The sequence below is a fragment of the Populus euphratica genome, unplaced genomic scaffold (genome assembly GCF_000495115.2).
Source record: "Populus euphratica unplaced genomic scaffold, PopEup_1.0 scaffold148.1, whole genome shotgun sequence".
Taxonomy (NCBI): Eukaryota; Viridiplantae; Streptophyta; class Magnoliopsida; order Malpighiales; family Salicaceae; genus Populus; species Populus euphratica.
The window spans coordinates 20,150-34,700 of record NW_011500035.1 but is presented as its reverse complement, the minus strand read 5'-3'; the positions used below and the strand labels follow the sequence as shown (position 1 = coordinate 34,700).

The following is a 14,551-nucleotide window of genomic DNA, read 5'->3' as shown; positions in this document are numbered from 1 at the left end:
GCAGCAGACAGACTCCCTCCTGGGGGGGGGTTGTACGCAATATAATTCAGGAATAATAATTTTCTTCAAAAACAACCATAAAGATAAATACAGCCACTCATTTTCAGAGTCACAATTAACCCAAATCAGCCACATCAAACAAATTAGCCAAAATCCTAGCTACTGCTCGTCAGCTCATCTAGGCTGGTAACGAATCCTCAAGAGCCGTAAAACAGCCAAAAAAAGAACCCAGCAGCAATTTCAACTTGCTCATAGACTTCCTTTCCTTGTCTATTTTGAATCTAGAACAGATTATATTGATTACAATTCAGTCTATTATAAAAAAAACAAAAGATCAATGCTTTTAAAGTTCACACTTCTGGAGGACTAAAAAAAAGAAGAGAGGAAAAGGCAGCAATTAGATCGCATTTTGAAATCAATGAACGGCAAAAGTGGGGCCAGGAAGTTATTGTATTGACAATAAGAAAGGATATGCCAATAGCCTAATACCACTAGTTCTTCGGCAAATTGGAAGGACAAAAAAGAAAAGAGCGCAATTAAAAGCAAGCTAAAACCAAGTAGAAATGTCTAGAAAAACATGATCACTAATTCGTTTGAAACGAAAAGAACTTGAAAAACAAGATCAAGGGAAACTTGTTATGTCCTGAAGTTTAAGAAATGAACCAAGATAAACAGCTACACAAACAGAAAGAATAGGCTAGTCAACAGGCACCTCAAAGTTGGATACACACAGAATAAAATAGCTCAAAGCACAATACTTCTCAACCAGATTCTGCGTCATTCCTCAGACAGACTCCAACAAAATCCAAAAGCATGCACCATAAGTAAAACATCAAATGCTCAAATAAAATGATTATCCATGGTAAAAAGTACTGCTACTTCCCCTTTCCATTGGAATCTCACAAACCCACCAATAATTAGCTCATGATCTAAGCTTCAATTGCAGCAAATTCGACAGACTTCAACATGACAAAGAATCCAAAAGGCCATGAAAATGTAATAACAAGCAACCTTCCACGCATTTTTCCATTCAAGCACTTCCCACTTCCTTTTTCGGGTATTAACATGAGCAAACCATAAAACAGCAACATGTTCTTATATTAACTTACTGGATATTAATGCCTTGGGTCTTGTCTTAAACAAAATCTTATGCCTGATAATCCCAATGACATCCAACTCAACCTTAGACGACGGTAAGTCACCCTTGTTGTCATCACTCTGATCCACATCCATAAAGCGTTTAACTTTCTTCAAAACCAACAATGGCTTCTTCAAGGTCACTTTAGACCCTGTCAACTCATGATACCCAACAGTGAAAGTATAGCTTTCCTGCACCAAAACAACAAAAACTCGCATCATAAAATCACTTACTCAAAACTGTTAGATTCTTGCACTAAAAAAACAAACCCAGATAAGAAAATCACTTGCAGAATCAAAAGAAAGTAAAAAGACACAAAATTTTCTGAAATTTTTTTTAATGTGAACCTGAGAAGAAGACGAAAGTCTGCAAAGTTGTCCAATTTGGAGGTTTTGGAGGTGGGTTTGAAAAAAAGAAGGGTTAAGTTCAACTGTGCCTTGTAATTCAACTACTACCCATTCTCGACAATTCTCTGCTCCACAGCTACACTTCACCTGGATTTGCATTTTCTTGTTTTTGCTTTTACTTTGGGTTCTTTCTCGCTGTGAGAAATTTCATCAAACAAGTTGTGGACAACAAAAAGAAATCGGGTTTATACCACCAACGAATTGGCGGCAAGTTGGATGGGTTTTGGCGGTTCTTTTCTTTTCATTTATTTAAGGTATTATATTTATAAACACATTTAAGTACCTCAGAAGTATTTTCGGATCAACTTAAGTACACACACTAATAAAATTTACTTTTCCAACCCTTTCATAAATAGATCATTTGATTATTGTTTCAGGAAAAAAAAAAGAGACAATAAAAATAAATACATGTACTTATTATTTTGAAATTCACTCCAAAAATATTTCAAAAAAGATTTATTTTATATTTCTATTATTATTTATCTAACTAAATACGTTTTTGATGTTTATATTTTAAAATATTAACTAACTACAACCTACAAAATTACTAAAAATAAATTCTCGCCTCCATTCAAGAGTAATTATGATATTTTAATTTTATGTACACCACTCATGTTTTTATGAAAAAATGATTATACAAGCTTGTTTTATCAAGTGTTGATCAACCTTGCACAAAACAAAAGGATTAGGATTCAGCCCATCGTCTTCAATTTTCATTACTTTCTTTTTTTTCTCTCACAATACAAATAACAAAAATGCATAGGGCAGCTAGAAATCAAAAGGAAAAATAAAATAAAAATATAGTTAAAAAAAATTACCACTGAATTTCTTTAGCTATCTAATGGGAAAGGGCAACAATCTAAAAATATAAAAAATAATTTTTAGCAAAAAAGAAAATGAGAAGTTTAAATTTACTGAATGTGGAGTTCTCCAATGCTTCTGAGGACTTAAATTCAGTATATTCATGGATGTTATTTCAAGCTGGACTTCCGTAGACTGTAGTCAACGTACCCTTTACTTTCCAGGATAGGTAGCAACAGCAACATGGATTATTGGAAACATGTCTGGACCTCCTCTTTTGGTTTTTGAACATTGGCTCAGATTGCTAACGAGCTCTCATGCTAATTTCAGAATTGCAGGCAAACTACTTCAACATTAGGACAGGCTTAGAGTTAAGTTAATCATACCCAAAGGATTGTTAGAACAGACTCAGAGTTTTTGTGGTAATGTTGCCAACCACGCGAGTACTTCTGCATGTGAAACACCATTTGGGGGCTAAGAACTAGGATGGATTACAAGCAACAACAATCCCACAGAGGGTAACTAAACTTGAAAATTTCTAACAGTTACAGCAGTTATTGAGTTAAAATTTGATTACAACTACATTAGTACAAGAGTGAATTGGCACAACTAACAAGAGAACTTTGGATGATCTTGTTCTGAAAATTATAATCACATCCAGAAAAGTTTTCCGATCTGTACAATTGAATCAAAACAAGGGGACTCATTATCTTCGACGTTTATTGCTTCTTTCTTCGCTATGCTGCCGTCGACTAGGTCCAGCTGAGTATCCTAAATTAACATGTTTAGCGTGCGGCAATGCAGGCCCTGCCAAAGCTGCTTGATTAAATGAAGGCTTCTCTGAAGTGCCAAATTGCTGGCATAAAAATTCAGCTTGGCAAAACTCACCTACTTTTGGCAAGGTGAAGCCACTACTTTGTTGCTGTTGTGAAGAGCCAGCTTGCTGCGGAAGGCAATCCTGAACCACATCAAAGTCCAGTGGAATCGCACCTGTGAGCGTTTTTATTGCAAATTCGATGCAGGGGTCTGACCACACATCCGCAAAAGGCAAGTTGAGAGGAGATACTGGCTTTTCGTCAGCCTTGTTGCTAGTTTCAACCCCTCTAGCATGTTCTGGAATAAACAGATTTCCATTATTCCCAATGTCTTCCTTTCCAGCATGCTCATCCAAAGCAGCCATGCCCAAAAATTCATTATTGCTTGAACCTGGTGACACTTTAATGCTATCAGAATCAACAGGTGCCTCAGTGAGAGTTTTTATTGCGAAGGCAATGCATGGATCTTGCCATAACTCCTCAAGTGGCAGGTCGAAAGGCAGTCCTGGCTTCTCACCACTATTATTGGCAGTTTCAATCTTTCCACCATGTTCTGCAGCAGCAAGTTTACCGGAAGATGAAACAACAGCACATTCATGCTTCTCATCCCCCTCCTTTCCTGATCCTGCCTTTCCAGCATGCTCCATATCCACAATACCATGCTTGCTTTCATTTGACTCCACTGGCATTTCTGTGCTTTTGGAGGTGTCAAATGCATTCTTTGTATTCAGCTCAGTGTCAAGCTCACCACAGGAAGCCTGCTCACTTGTACTAGCAATTACCTCATTACCTGGTTCAACTGCAGCTCGACGAACTCGAGTTATTGCCTTCAGTTCTGGTGTTGGAGCTAGTGGAATGCCAGCAAGACGCTTTGAGGCCCGACGAGGAAGGTTAATATCATTTTTATTCTTGGATTTTCTTAATCCAGCCCTTTTAATTTCCTTTCTTGTCTCCCCAACTTCCAATAATAGTTTATCCTCTGGAACACCACGTGAAGGATCTTCAACAAATGAAGCCCTAACAAAATCACTCTTCTCTTCTGTTTGGTTGGAACCCTTATCCTCAGGAAATTCTGAGCTGCTTGATTCAGTTCCTACTCCACCTGCATCATTAAGAAAACTCATACTGATCACAAGGTCTTAGCATGCAGATTCAGAGTAATAGCCCCCAGAAATTCACCCAACAAAACCCCACTCAGGAATCCTGTAGAAATTGCACATCCTCCAGCAAGTTGTCAAGTTACACATACAACTCCTTTTATAAATAACTATCAAATACTCAAAAGTAGAACTATTTTCCTAATCTCATCCCTTCCATCTTCTTACACTCACCTCTTTATAGAAAGAAGCGATGAGAAAAAAGCAAGAAGGATAAAAAAAATAGTAAGAAAGCAACTACACACAAATTTTTCTTGGCAAGGATAGGAAATTTATGAACATACACTGGATAGGAGTATGCTTGGAGACAGCTGTGCATTCTCCTGTAGAGGATGAAGCAAGTATCTGTTTGTCCTCAGAAATTTCACACGACTTCAAGCTCTGGTCACTTATAATTGAACTTGGAGATCTGTCAACTGCCAATCGTTGTTTCTTAGTTGCAGACACACACTGATTAGAAGTATGCACAGAGACAGTATTGCATTCTCCTCTAGAGGCTGAATCATGTATCTGTTCAACTTTAGCAATTACACATGACTTCCAATTCCGGTCACTTATAATTGGACTTGGCATTCCACTGACTTCCAATTTTTGTTTCTTGGCTACAGAGACACACTGATCAGAAGCATGCTCCGAGACAGCTGTGTATTCTCCTGCAGAGGCCAAGTTAAGTGAATGTTCATCTTGAGCTATTTCGCATGACTTCAATCTATGGTCACTTATAATTGAACTTTGTGTTCTGTTGACTTCCAACTTTTGTTTCTTGGCTACTGACTCATACTGATCAGAAGTATGTTCAGAGACAATTATGCGCTCTCCTGTAGAGGCTGAATTGAGTATCTGTTCATGTTTTGCAATTTCACATGCCTTCAAGCTCTGGTCACCTGTAACTGGACTTGGTGTTTCATTGACTTCCAAATCTTGTTTCTTGGCTACAGCTAGTGACTACAAGAGAAAAAAAAAATGTACTAAAAAAAGTTAACAAATTGAAGATTACCAAATTTGATCGAATCAATAGTTTCAATTGGCACTCCAATTAAGGAACACCAGAAAATAAAGTTAAACAATCATCAATGTTGCTAAAAGCGCTATTCAGTGCAAGATGTCATGCACGACAAAGTAGCTTGTGCCTTAGTGTCAGTTTCAGAAGCAGGAACATACAAAGTGGATCTGTTCACACATGATTAGACAGCAGAAGCACAAAACTACTTGCAGACCATCAGTTTTCAAAGGAATACTCAGATTTCTTACACAAGAAATGGTGCTTAAGTGGTAACAAAACACCTCAACCTTCAAAATCTGAGACCGCACTGAAATCTTCCTCTTGCTAAGCAGATAATTGAGCATGTAAAGAGTGGAAGATTGGGGTACCTGAAAGCTAATACACTTTGACACTACAGAAGCACAATAACTTTTTAGACGCAAGAAAAGGTGGATAAATTAAAAATAAGGTTGTTTTCTGTTTTTATGCTGCTATGTAGACATACACACATGCATATGAAGGGGATAGAGCTACTTGAACAAGCAGTTAGACTCCAAAAGTGTACTCTACTGTCAGAGGCAAAAGGGTGGGGCTACTAGATTTCTTGACTCCGTCTTATAAAGGAAAATGGGGAAGGGTAAGGCATTTTTAATTCCAATCAACTATTTACACGTTGAAAGAAAGATAGCAGAGCTAGATGAGATTGCCCAACCCACATACCAAAAGAGTATTCCAATTTTGGAGACGAGTAACGGTGGTTAAATAAGTGTGAAGATGAGCAAATAAATAACACTTTTTTTACCAATAAAAGCATCTCATTATAGTTGTGTGTATTTTCATTATCCTGGTTGGTCGCAGATTGGGCATTTTGACAAATCTCAGATGGACAGGCCATCCTAGGACTGAACTGACCAAACTAACCAAAAAAAATTAATTACTACATAAAACTATATAAGAAACGGTTGGAGGGTGCAATTAAAGAAAATATCTGATTAACCAAATATATAAAGATGTGAGAATAGAAGCTAGTTATTGATGCACCCACACAGGTTTTATCATCTTTCAACTCTACAACATAGTTGTCTTTGCGGTTTCGCTTGAATGCCAGCCTTCCTACCCCACCACTTTCAATGTAGCGATGTGCTCCCTTCATGGAGCGGAAAACATATCCACTTACAGGGTCAGTGTAAAACTGCAGAAAATAAGGTTAAGTTAAATACTATATGAATCCCTAGAGGCTGAGCTATATTAGCAACTAATTAACTTTTGCGCATGAGTAGCATACAAATTGAAGTTAACGTGACAAGCAAGTATTTCTGGAAACAAGATTTGAGAGAATTGTGGATATGGGATGATGTTCATATTAGGGACTAAGGAGCTCATGAAGAAGCTTTGCCACAAGAGGAAGTACAGGTTCCATACCGGATCTCTTCTGATTCTGCCACCTTTCTTTGTTACTTTGATTTCCTTGGTCCATCCCAGAGGTAACCCTTCTGGTACAGTCTTCTCGATTACAACCTAGATTGCTTGATCATTAAAAGCTTTTTCCAATAAATTGATAATATAACCAAGAAAAATAGAACAAAAAAATGCCCAAAAGAGCAGCATGCTTCCTCAGACCTTGTTTGAGGACCGCTGGTCATTGCTTCCTTCCTTTTCTTCAGATTTAGGATGGCTTCCATTGAGATAGCGTGATACCTCAATCTTGGAGTTGAATCTGAGTCCACCCGTGGGAGGAAAATAAAACTGCAATAAATATAATGATTTAAGATAAGATTTTCAGCTGAAAGATGATTTAAAGTTGTTACTTAATGTAACATCTTTTTATTGCTGCATTCTTACTTAAAGTAACTTTCAACTGATAATCAAAGACAAGCAGAATAGTATCTTGAAAGACATGGTCATGCCTCCATTAAATAAGAGGCGAGTGAAGCTCGCATAAGAAAACTATGCCAAGTGGCACTAGTTAACAAATAAAAAGCCATTACAATTTAAGATGTTGTAACCCAAAGACTTTTAGCATTACTCTAGAGAATACCCTTTCATTTCGAGTAGCGTATATTGGGGGGCTAAGCAAAGCAATAGCAAGTCCTAGCAACTGGATCTAGGAATCATTTTGGTGGCTTCACATACTCCATACTTTTGAATAATTCGATACAATCAAATAATCTTCTGTATAACCGAACAATTAAAATGTGCAAACTTATCTTATTCATTGTAAATGGCTTTCCAAAATCATTAAAAAAGAAAGAAACCCTAATGCAGCCATGCATTATATATTCTTCCTATTTTCCAGCTTCCACTCAAGGGAGCAAAAGCAAAACGGAGCCATGGAAAATGGCTATTGGTCCAAGGCCCTATCTAATAGAATTAACAACTATTTACTTTTTGGAAAGTTCAAAATTCATTCTCATGTCACAACATGAAAATAAATTTACTGTAATGCTTCATGGTATCACAATCCAACAACACAAAAGAACTTCACTTCGCTGAATCTGTTCTTCATCTCACTTAACACAGCTCAAGTTTGAATCTTTCATTCACAAATTTACAAACCAATTTCTAGACCCACAGCAAATGGGCATGCATCTCATAATATCCAAACTTCAACTCAAACTTTCCATTCCTACACAGTACTGGACATTACCAATTACCGCATCAGCTAAAAATTAACTTGCCTCAACAAAAATTAAAAAGAAAAAAAACATAAATTCACTTCTATTACTTCTACACAAAGCTCACCAACAAAATCCAAAAACCCTAAAGATCCAAAAACAAAGGACAGCAAAACCAAAAGGGTCATTTCTTCATCAACAACAAAGCAAAGATCTTAACTTTAACCTGAGCTAAATATCTAAAACAGAAAAAGCCAACACAGAAAGACCAAATCTTGAGTTAACAAAAGACTAGATAAAACTAAACAGTTACCAATTACCTTATCTTTTTTACCATTATCTCTTACTTTAACTTCTACCCTCCAACCTTCTGGCAACCAGTCATCGGATTTAGGATCCCCCATCTCGCCCACCGTTGTCTTTTCCAGGCAGTGATCACCGGCAACTGAAAAAACCACAACCACCACCCTTTTTTTTTGTACTACATAAATAACTGCTTTGTTTTTCTGAGAGTCAAGGGTCTTGAGAAGAAGGAAGAAAAGGGAAAATTCAGGACAAAATGAGTGCGTGCAGGATCCCACGTGCTGCCATACTTCTAGTGTTCTTATTTGACCATACAGCATAAGCATGAAACTTGTCCCTCCCATCACAGTATTAGTATTTGTTTTGTCTACTGTCCTCGGTATCTTAACCAGTCTTGATGTGTTACATTAGGTAAAACACCAGTTTCTCACATTTACATCTTGGATTTGGATTTGATTGTTTTTTCTATATAAAAAAAAAAATCCAATTGCAAAGAAATTTTTATTTAGTTAATGGTGTATTCTTTTTTGTTTTATTATCTATTTTATCCTGTTTCTGAGAAATGAAAACAGAAAAAAGATGAAAAAAATCGACAAAGACGAACTCACCAAATCCATGATGGTTTATGCTGACCAAATGATTATTTGATTTATATTGAAACTATAAACGTTAATTAATTTATTTTGATTAATTATAATGGATTTTAAGCTATAATTACTCTGGTAGTGTGTGATTTTTATGGATTACTTCACATGCTGAGCGTGGACTTTTGTTTTTCTTCTACTATTGCTCATCTGATTAGGATTCTGGAATATGATGCTTCTTGCAACGTTGTATGACTCCATTTGTTGGATGTATTACCGTTAACCTTATCCATTACCTGTTGTTTTTTTTTTTTGGTTTTAAAACTTGACTTGAGTTGTTTTAATAATTTTTAAAAAATAAATAAAATTAATTTTTTTTAATGAAAACATCTAAAAAAGAGTTAGTGAATGATATATCTATCCATCATGTTATTAAGTTAATTTAAAAAAAAATTAAAACTATTTTTTTTTAATGAAATACCTAAAAAAGAGTTAGTGAAGGATATATCTGATACATCATGTTATTAAGTTAATTTGAAATTTATTTATTATTTTAACTTAAAAATAATATTTATATCGTGAGTTAATTAAGTCTAAAACAATGTTTTTTTTTTTTTTTAACAGATGATCAAACACCCTATAGGAATCTAGTTTCGGCTAGAAATCAAGCTTGCCACTGGCAAGACTTCAAGATGGTGTTGAAGACTTTCACATGATCTTTAGCCTTGTTGAGTTGAGATATTTAGGGTTTTGGATAAACTCAATATGAGCTTCTTTAATGGGCCTCGAGTGATTAAATTTGGGCCTGAAAATGTGCTTCAGACCTTTGATATTTACCTACATGTTATTTTGGGCCTGCGGGCTTGAGGTTAGGGGAAGGACAGCTTTCTAAGTGAGAGAGGATTGTAACAAAGCTTAGCTACCACTTCCATAATTTATCACCATGATCATAACAGTGTAAAATGCAAAATTGATAAACTCGGCTTGTCACCCGATATGGCTTAGAATTCTGGTTATAAGTTGGTTATGTTAATTTAAATTGGTATAGATTAGTTAAAATAATATTATTTTATTAAAAAATAAAAGCAATATTTTTTTAAAAAAAATCAAATAAAATTTTAATCGAATCATTAAAATTGTAAATTAACTCTTCAAGTTAAATTAAATTAATTTTGAATTGGTTCTTTTTTAAATTTAGTTCAAGTTAAAAGTTATGTTGGTGGGGTTCAAGGTTAACCCATCAATCTATGTTAGATTTAATAATTATGGTAAAAGTATAGTGAAAGATATACTTTTAAAATTATCTAAAAATAAAATCTAAAAAAAACATAATTTCACTTTGTAAATGACCAGAATTTCCATACAAATACAATAGTTAAGGAACTGATATGAATTAAGAATAAGGTTTTCGAATGGAGGGTTTAAAACAAGATTAAAGAAAGACTTGGTTTTAATACTAGAAAAAAAAGGATTTATCTTAATTATTAAAAAATAAATTGATTACAACTTTTTTAACTCAAGATTTGTGTAAGTGGATTGAATAAGACATAAATTTAACCTTTGATGACATGAATCATAAGAGGAATTATTTCAGAAAAGGATTATTAGCAATATATGACACAACCTTTCCTCTTGATTGCCTTGTTTGTTGAAGAGTTGTGAACAAAATGTTGTTGCCATGAACACCATGGCTAAGTTATAATGAATTGTAAAATGAGTCTTGTGATAAATAGGTTTTTTAATTGTATCTTTTAACTTTTATTTTTTAAAATATCTTTTATTTAAAAAGTATTAAATTTATCTTTTAGATGATTTTTGATAGTTTTAATATGCTGATATAAAAAAATTATAAAAAAATATTATTTTGATACATTTTAAATTAAAAAACACCATGCATTATATACTATTATTATCATTATGATAGTTTTTGCTTTTTACTCACTAATCAAATAGGTTTTGTTTATACCGAATATCATATATAATTCTGTTTAAAATTTTGATTTTATAAAAGCTAAAATAATTTATTTTTTTTATAAAAAATATTTTTCATTTATTTTCCATGCAAAAACCCAACTTACAACAATTTTACTTAAATATAAATTTTTAAATCTATTTTTATCAAATCATAACTTGAAATATTTTTCTTAAACTATTTTTTTATTTAATCAGAAGCAAAAACAAGCTAAGTAGCTCCTAATAATTCTGGCTATTTAGCACACCAAAAGTCAAACTTTATTATGTTCAAATGGGGATAAAATTAAAGCTCCACCCGGTCCCCCACAAGCACACCTGCATTCTCTTGCAATGCCTCCAAAAAGTGCATCACATCAAACAGCTAATCAAGGCAATGAAATTAAGTGATTACTATACAGAATTCGCATTTTTTAAATAATATATGGAAAAGTCAAAATAATATTTCGTAATTGTTCATTTTTTCAATTAAATTAAACTCGTGATATATCACTAAAGCCATGGGCTATGTGAACTTAGACACAAATGTATTTTATAAAAAATAAATCATTAAAAAGAAGAAGAGAGACCTCGTATATATTTTTGGTTGATTTTTCTATGACTGTCTCATTTGATTGTTCCCGTACACCTTCTTGATTTATAACAAGAACTCCATGATTTTCTTTTCATCATGTTCTCCAATAAAAACAAAAGCCCTCTTCTCCATGGATCAAAGCATTGTGCTAAATAACCATTTAAACGATGATGAAGTAATAAGAATTTAAAATTAAAAGGTTTGCTTTTTTGGTGGTTTCAGGTCTAAGTTTTCAGTTGCTTATATAATAGCTACTGAAAACTTACATGGTAGTTAATTTCAGGATCTATAAAATTAATCGTAATATACATAAACTAATTTGAATATCCATATTAACCTAAAAAAAATAAATATTATGTTAAATTCATGATATTTGATGCAATAGACACCTGGGGCCATTTGGATTCTAGGATTGAAGATAAAATGCTGTTCTTGGAAGTTTGTGGATGAGCATATTTGATTATTTTTCTAATGCATAATGGGCCCTTGTGTTGCTAGCTCCAATGTAATAAATATGAGAAAAGAAAAAAAGGAAAAAAAGAAAGAAAAAGAAGAAGTGAGGATGTACAAGTGAGTTATTTGTGTCCATAAACTGTGGGCAGGAGGCCAGGAATGATGGCTGTGCATGCATTTGAAAAACAAAACAATTCAGGAGTTGTTCATGATCCAGAGAATCTTGCTGCAAAGGAACATCATTGTTTAACTTGCTATTGATAAACAGTTCAATACAAAATCATTAATTCTTGACAAAACAGAATTATCTACTTCAACTACATCATTCTAGAGAGAATAAAAAACAGTCCTGCAAATGTTTTACCATAAGAAAAAAAAAAGATAGAAATATGTTTAATTGAAGAAATACATATAATAAAAATGATAGTTTTAAAGTGAAATTATGTCTTCCAAACTAAAAAAATATAAATATATTTTCTTTGCCTTAATTAATTGTTTCTGTTTTTTGTGTGTCGAGACAATAATACAACGCTGTCCAAATTAGTACTCGCAGAAAAAAAAAAAAAACTTAATTCAGCAATCTTCAAAACTGGATGTATAGGGAAATATGTATAGATTATTCAACAAAAATATTTTAAAAACACTATATATATTTCAACAAATGGAAACAGATTGGAATTTTGTTGATCCGATCAGTTGTGGAGTGGGTTTGGTCCGCAAGGAACAAGCCTGCGCGAGACGGTGTGAAGTGCCTTGATGTTGTTAGTGCTGGATTCTGAAGCCTTAAAAATGGAAGAAAGGGCTTGTAGAAACATTAAAGAATGTTTGGTTTTGGACCCTTGTCCTGTTTCTCCATTGCTAGGAGACCTTTTGGTGTCGCGGCAAGTGGCGCCATGAACGAATACCAGGAGCACTATCAGGAAAATAAGGAACTGCTGAGGATTTTTATTCCTCATGATGAAAATGGTGGGGATATAGAGACCAGAGAGGTTGACAGATAGGAAAATGGATTTTAGAGCAGAAGGAATATGGTAGGTTTGTTGTTTGTACTTTGTCTGTGGTTAATTAGGCAGCTTCGTAGTTTATTTATAAGGCTGGCCATGTCAGGCCAGGCCACCTTATGTTTATTAGCATTTGACATTCATAAATTATCAACTCAGAATTTTTATATTTTTTAACTAATGTATATATTCAAATTAACTTGTATATATTTTGATTAATTCTATAAATCTTAAAATTAATAATTATATAAACTTTCAATAACTTTAAAATTTATAATACACCAACTAATAACATCTGAATACCAAAATTCTTGTAATGTTGAGGGAGATCTTGCTTGTCTATAAAATTACAGGTAACAAGTAATTTTCGAATGAGGTTGAATTTGCGAAAAAAATATTATAATATCTAAAATAATTCAAAATAAAACTCTCTCGAATTGACAGGTGGGCCTGCTACAGGTTTTAATAATTATATATGTTCGGAAGAACATTTTTACATAACTTTCACGTAATTATTTATAGTTTTCTGGAAAAAAGTCTACAACCTTTCCTGAATATAAATTCCTGAAAACAAAGGATATCTCCGTAACGAGCCTGACTACGTACGGATTGCATATGCCACTAGAATTTAACCCTCCACGCCACAGGTTTCTTATTACAGATAGCATAATCTCCTACAGTAGAATGTTTTTGTCAAGGAAAAGAATAGAATATGCATTCTCTTGTTGTCTTTCAAAAAGGCAATATGCAATGCTGCCAAATTACATTGCCTGATCCCCATGGAGACTAAAAAACAGTAGAGTAGGTGGACCGGCTTTCCTGTTTATTAAACTGATAGATCCAAGTTGACTCTATCGGCGTGCAGGCTTCGCCAATTTGTTTAAGGCAAATATGACGTATGGATCGATGGATATAGCTAGCTAGAGATTAAATGAATGGACATCCTTTTAATTTTGCCGTGCGAAGAGATGTTAGGGTGTTGCTATTGAGTATGAAATACGCATAAAAGATAGCATGAAAACTGATCAACGCCTTAAATATTTTCAAAATTTGAGCGTAGTGACAGGTTTGTAAGGTTGGGCTTATCAAGCATGAAGCGTAACTTGGAATCTTGAAGAGGCGGGAGGATGGCTGAGGGAGTTGGTGGGCACCAGCTATACATAGGATAGGGTTCTGCAGGAAAAACAATGAAATAACCAATCTCTAAACTGAAGATGATGGAGAAAGAACAGTGCATGACACATGAATTAATCTATAATAATGTTGGTCTACCTTGAATAAGAAAAGTCAGCGCATAACCATCCCTGTTTCAGCTAAAATTATTGTCAAGAATTGAGCTCCATCTATTATAATGCTTCTCCCTCTCCCCCTCTTTTTATCTCAGAACTGCTTCCTTGTCAACCAATACTAAATCTTTTTCACAGATGATTTTAAAGACACGCTCTAAGTTTGGTGTCTTCAAGGTAATAAAATGATGTTATTCTATCTTACATAATAATATAAATTATATTTTAAAATCTCACCTCTTAATTTAAATTTTTACATTAAAATGATTCCTTCACACTCTCAACTCTCTAGATTTGAATTTAAAAAGTCGGGGGAGAGAGAGAAAGAGAGAGAGCAAAATTTCATACATCTTAATTAGGGTTTGTTAGAATCCATCTCGTTAACTGTGTACTCCTCACTGCCTTGAATCTGAAGATTTCAAATCCTTCTGTTCGATGCTCTGTTAGCCATCCATGTGATCAAT

At 34.1% G+C, this 14,551-nt stretch overlaps 2 protein-coding genes across 6 annotated transcripts in view; both read right to left on the bottom strand.

The window, feature by feature from the left end:
- LOC105142634 (chromosome transmission fidelity-like protein) overlaps positions 1-1,879 on the bottom strand; it is a 2,419-nt gene extending 540 nt beyond the window's left edge. Inside the window, exons 1-2 of the mRNA XM_011050356.1 lie at positions 1,486-1,879; positions 1,110-1,329 (exon numbers count right to left, since the gene is read on the bottom strand). Coding sequence (XP_011048658.1) covers positions 1,110-1,329; positions 1,486-1,644 — 379 coding nt within the window. The 5' untranslated portion in view covers positions 1,645-1,879. The remainder of the gene's footprint in view (positions 1-1,109; positions 1,330-1,485) is intronic.
- A 956-nt stretch (positions 1,880-2,835) lies between these two features.
- LOC105142633 (methyl-CpG-binding domain-containing protein 13) lies at positions 2,836-8,683 on the bottom strand. 5 transcript variants are annotated; one of them, XM_011050352.1, is made up of 7 exons: positions 8,236-8,683; positions 6,921-7,046; positions 6,723-6,818; positions 6,346-6,492; positions 4,603-5,263; positions 3,235-4,263; positions 2,836-3,153 (listed from the first exon to the last, which is right to left on the bottom strand). In XM_011050352.1, the coding sequence occupies exons 1-7, from the start codon at positions 8,560-8,562 to the stop codon at positions 3,053-3,055; spliced, it is 2,487 nt and encodes an 828-aa protein (XP_011048654.1). In that variant the 5' UTR covers positions 8,563-8,683; the 3' UTR covers positions 2,836-3,052. The 5 variants fall into 5 exon arrangements, with proteins under 5 accessions (XP_011048654.1, XP_011048657.1, XP_011048652.1 ...); XM_011050355.1 differs by having other exon boundaries at positions 2,836-4,263; positions 4,603-4,794; positions 4,960-5,263; positions 8,236-8,682; XM_011050350.1 differs by having other exon boundaries at positions 2,836-4,263; positions 8,236-8,682.
- Between the last annotated feature and the right edge of the window lie 5,868 nt (positions 8,684-14,551).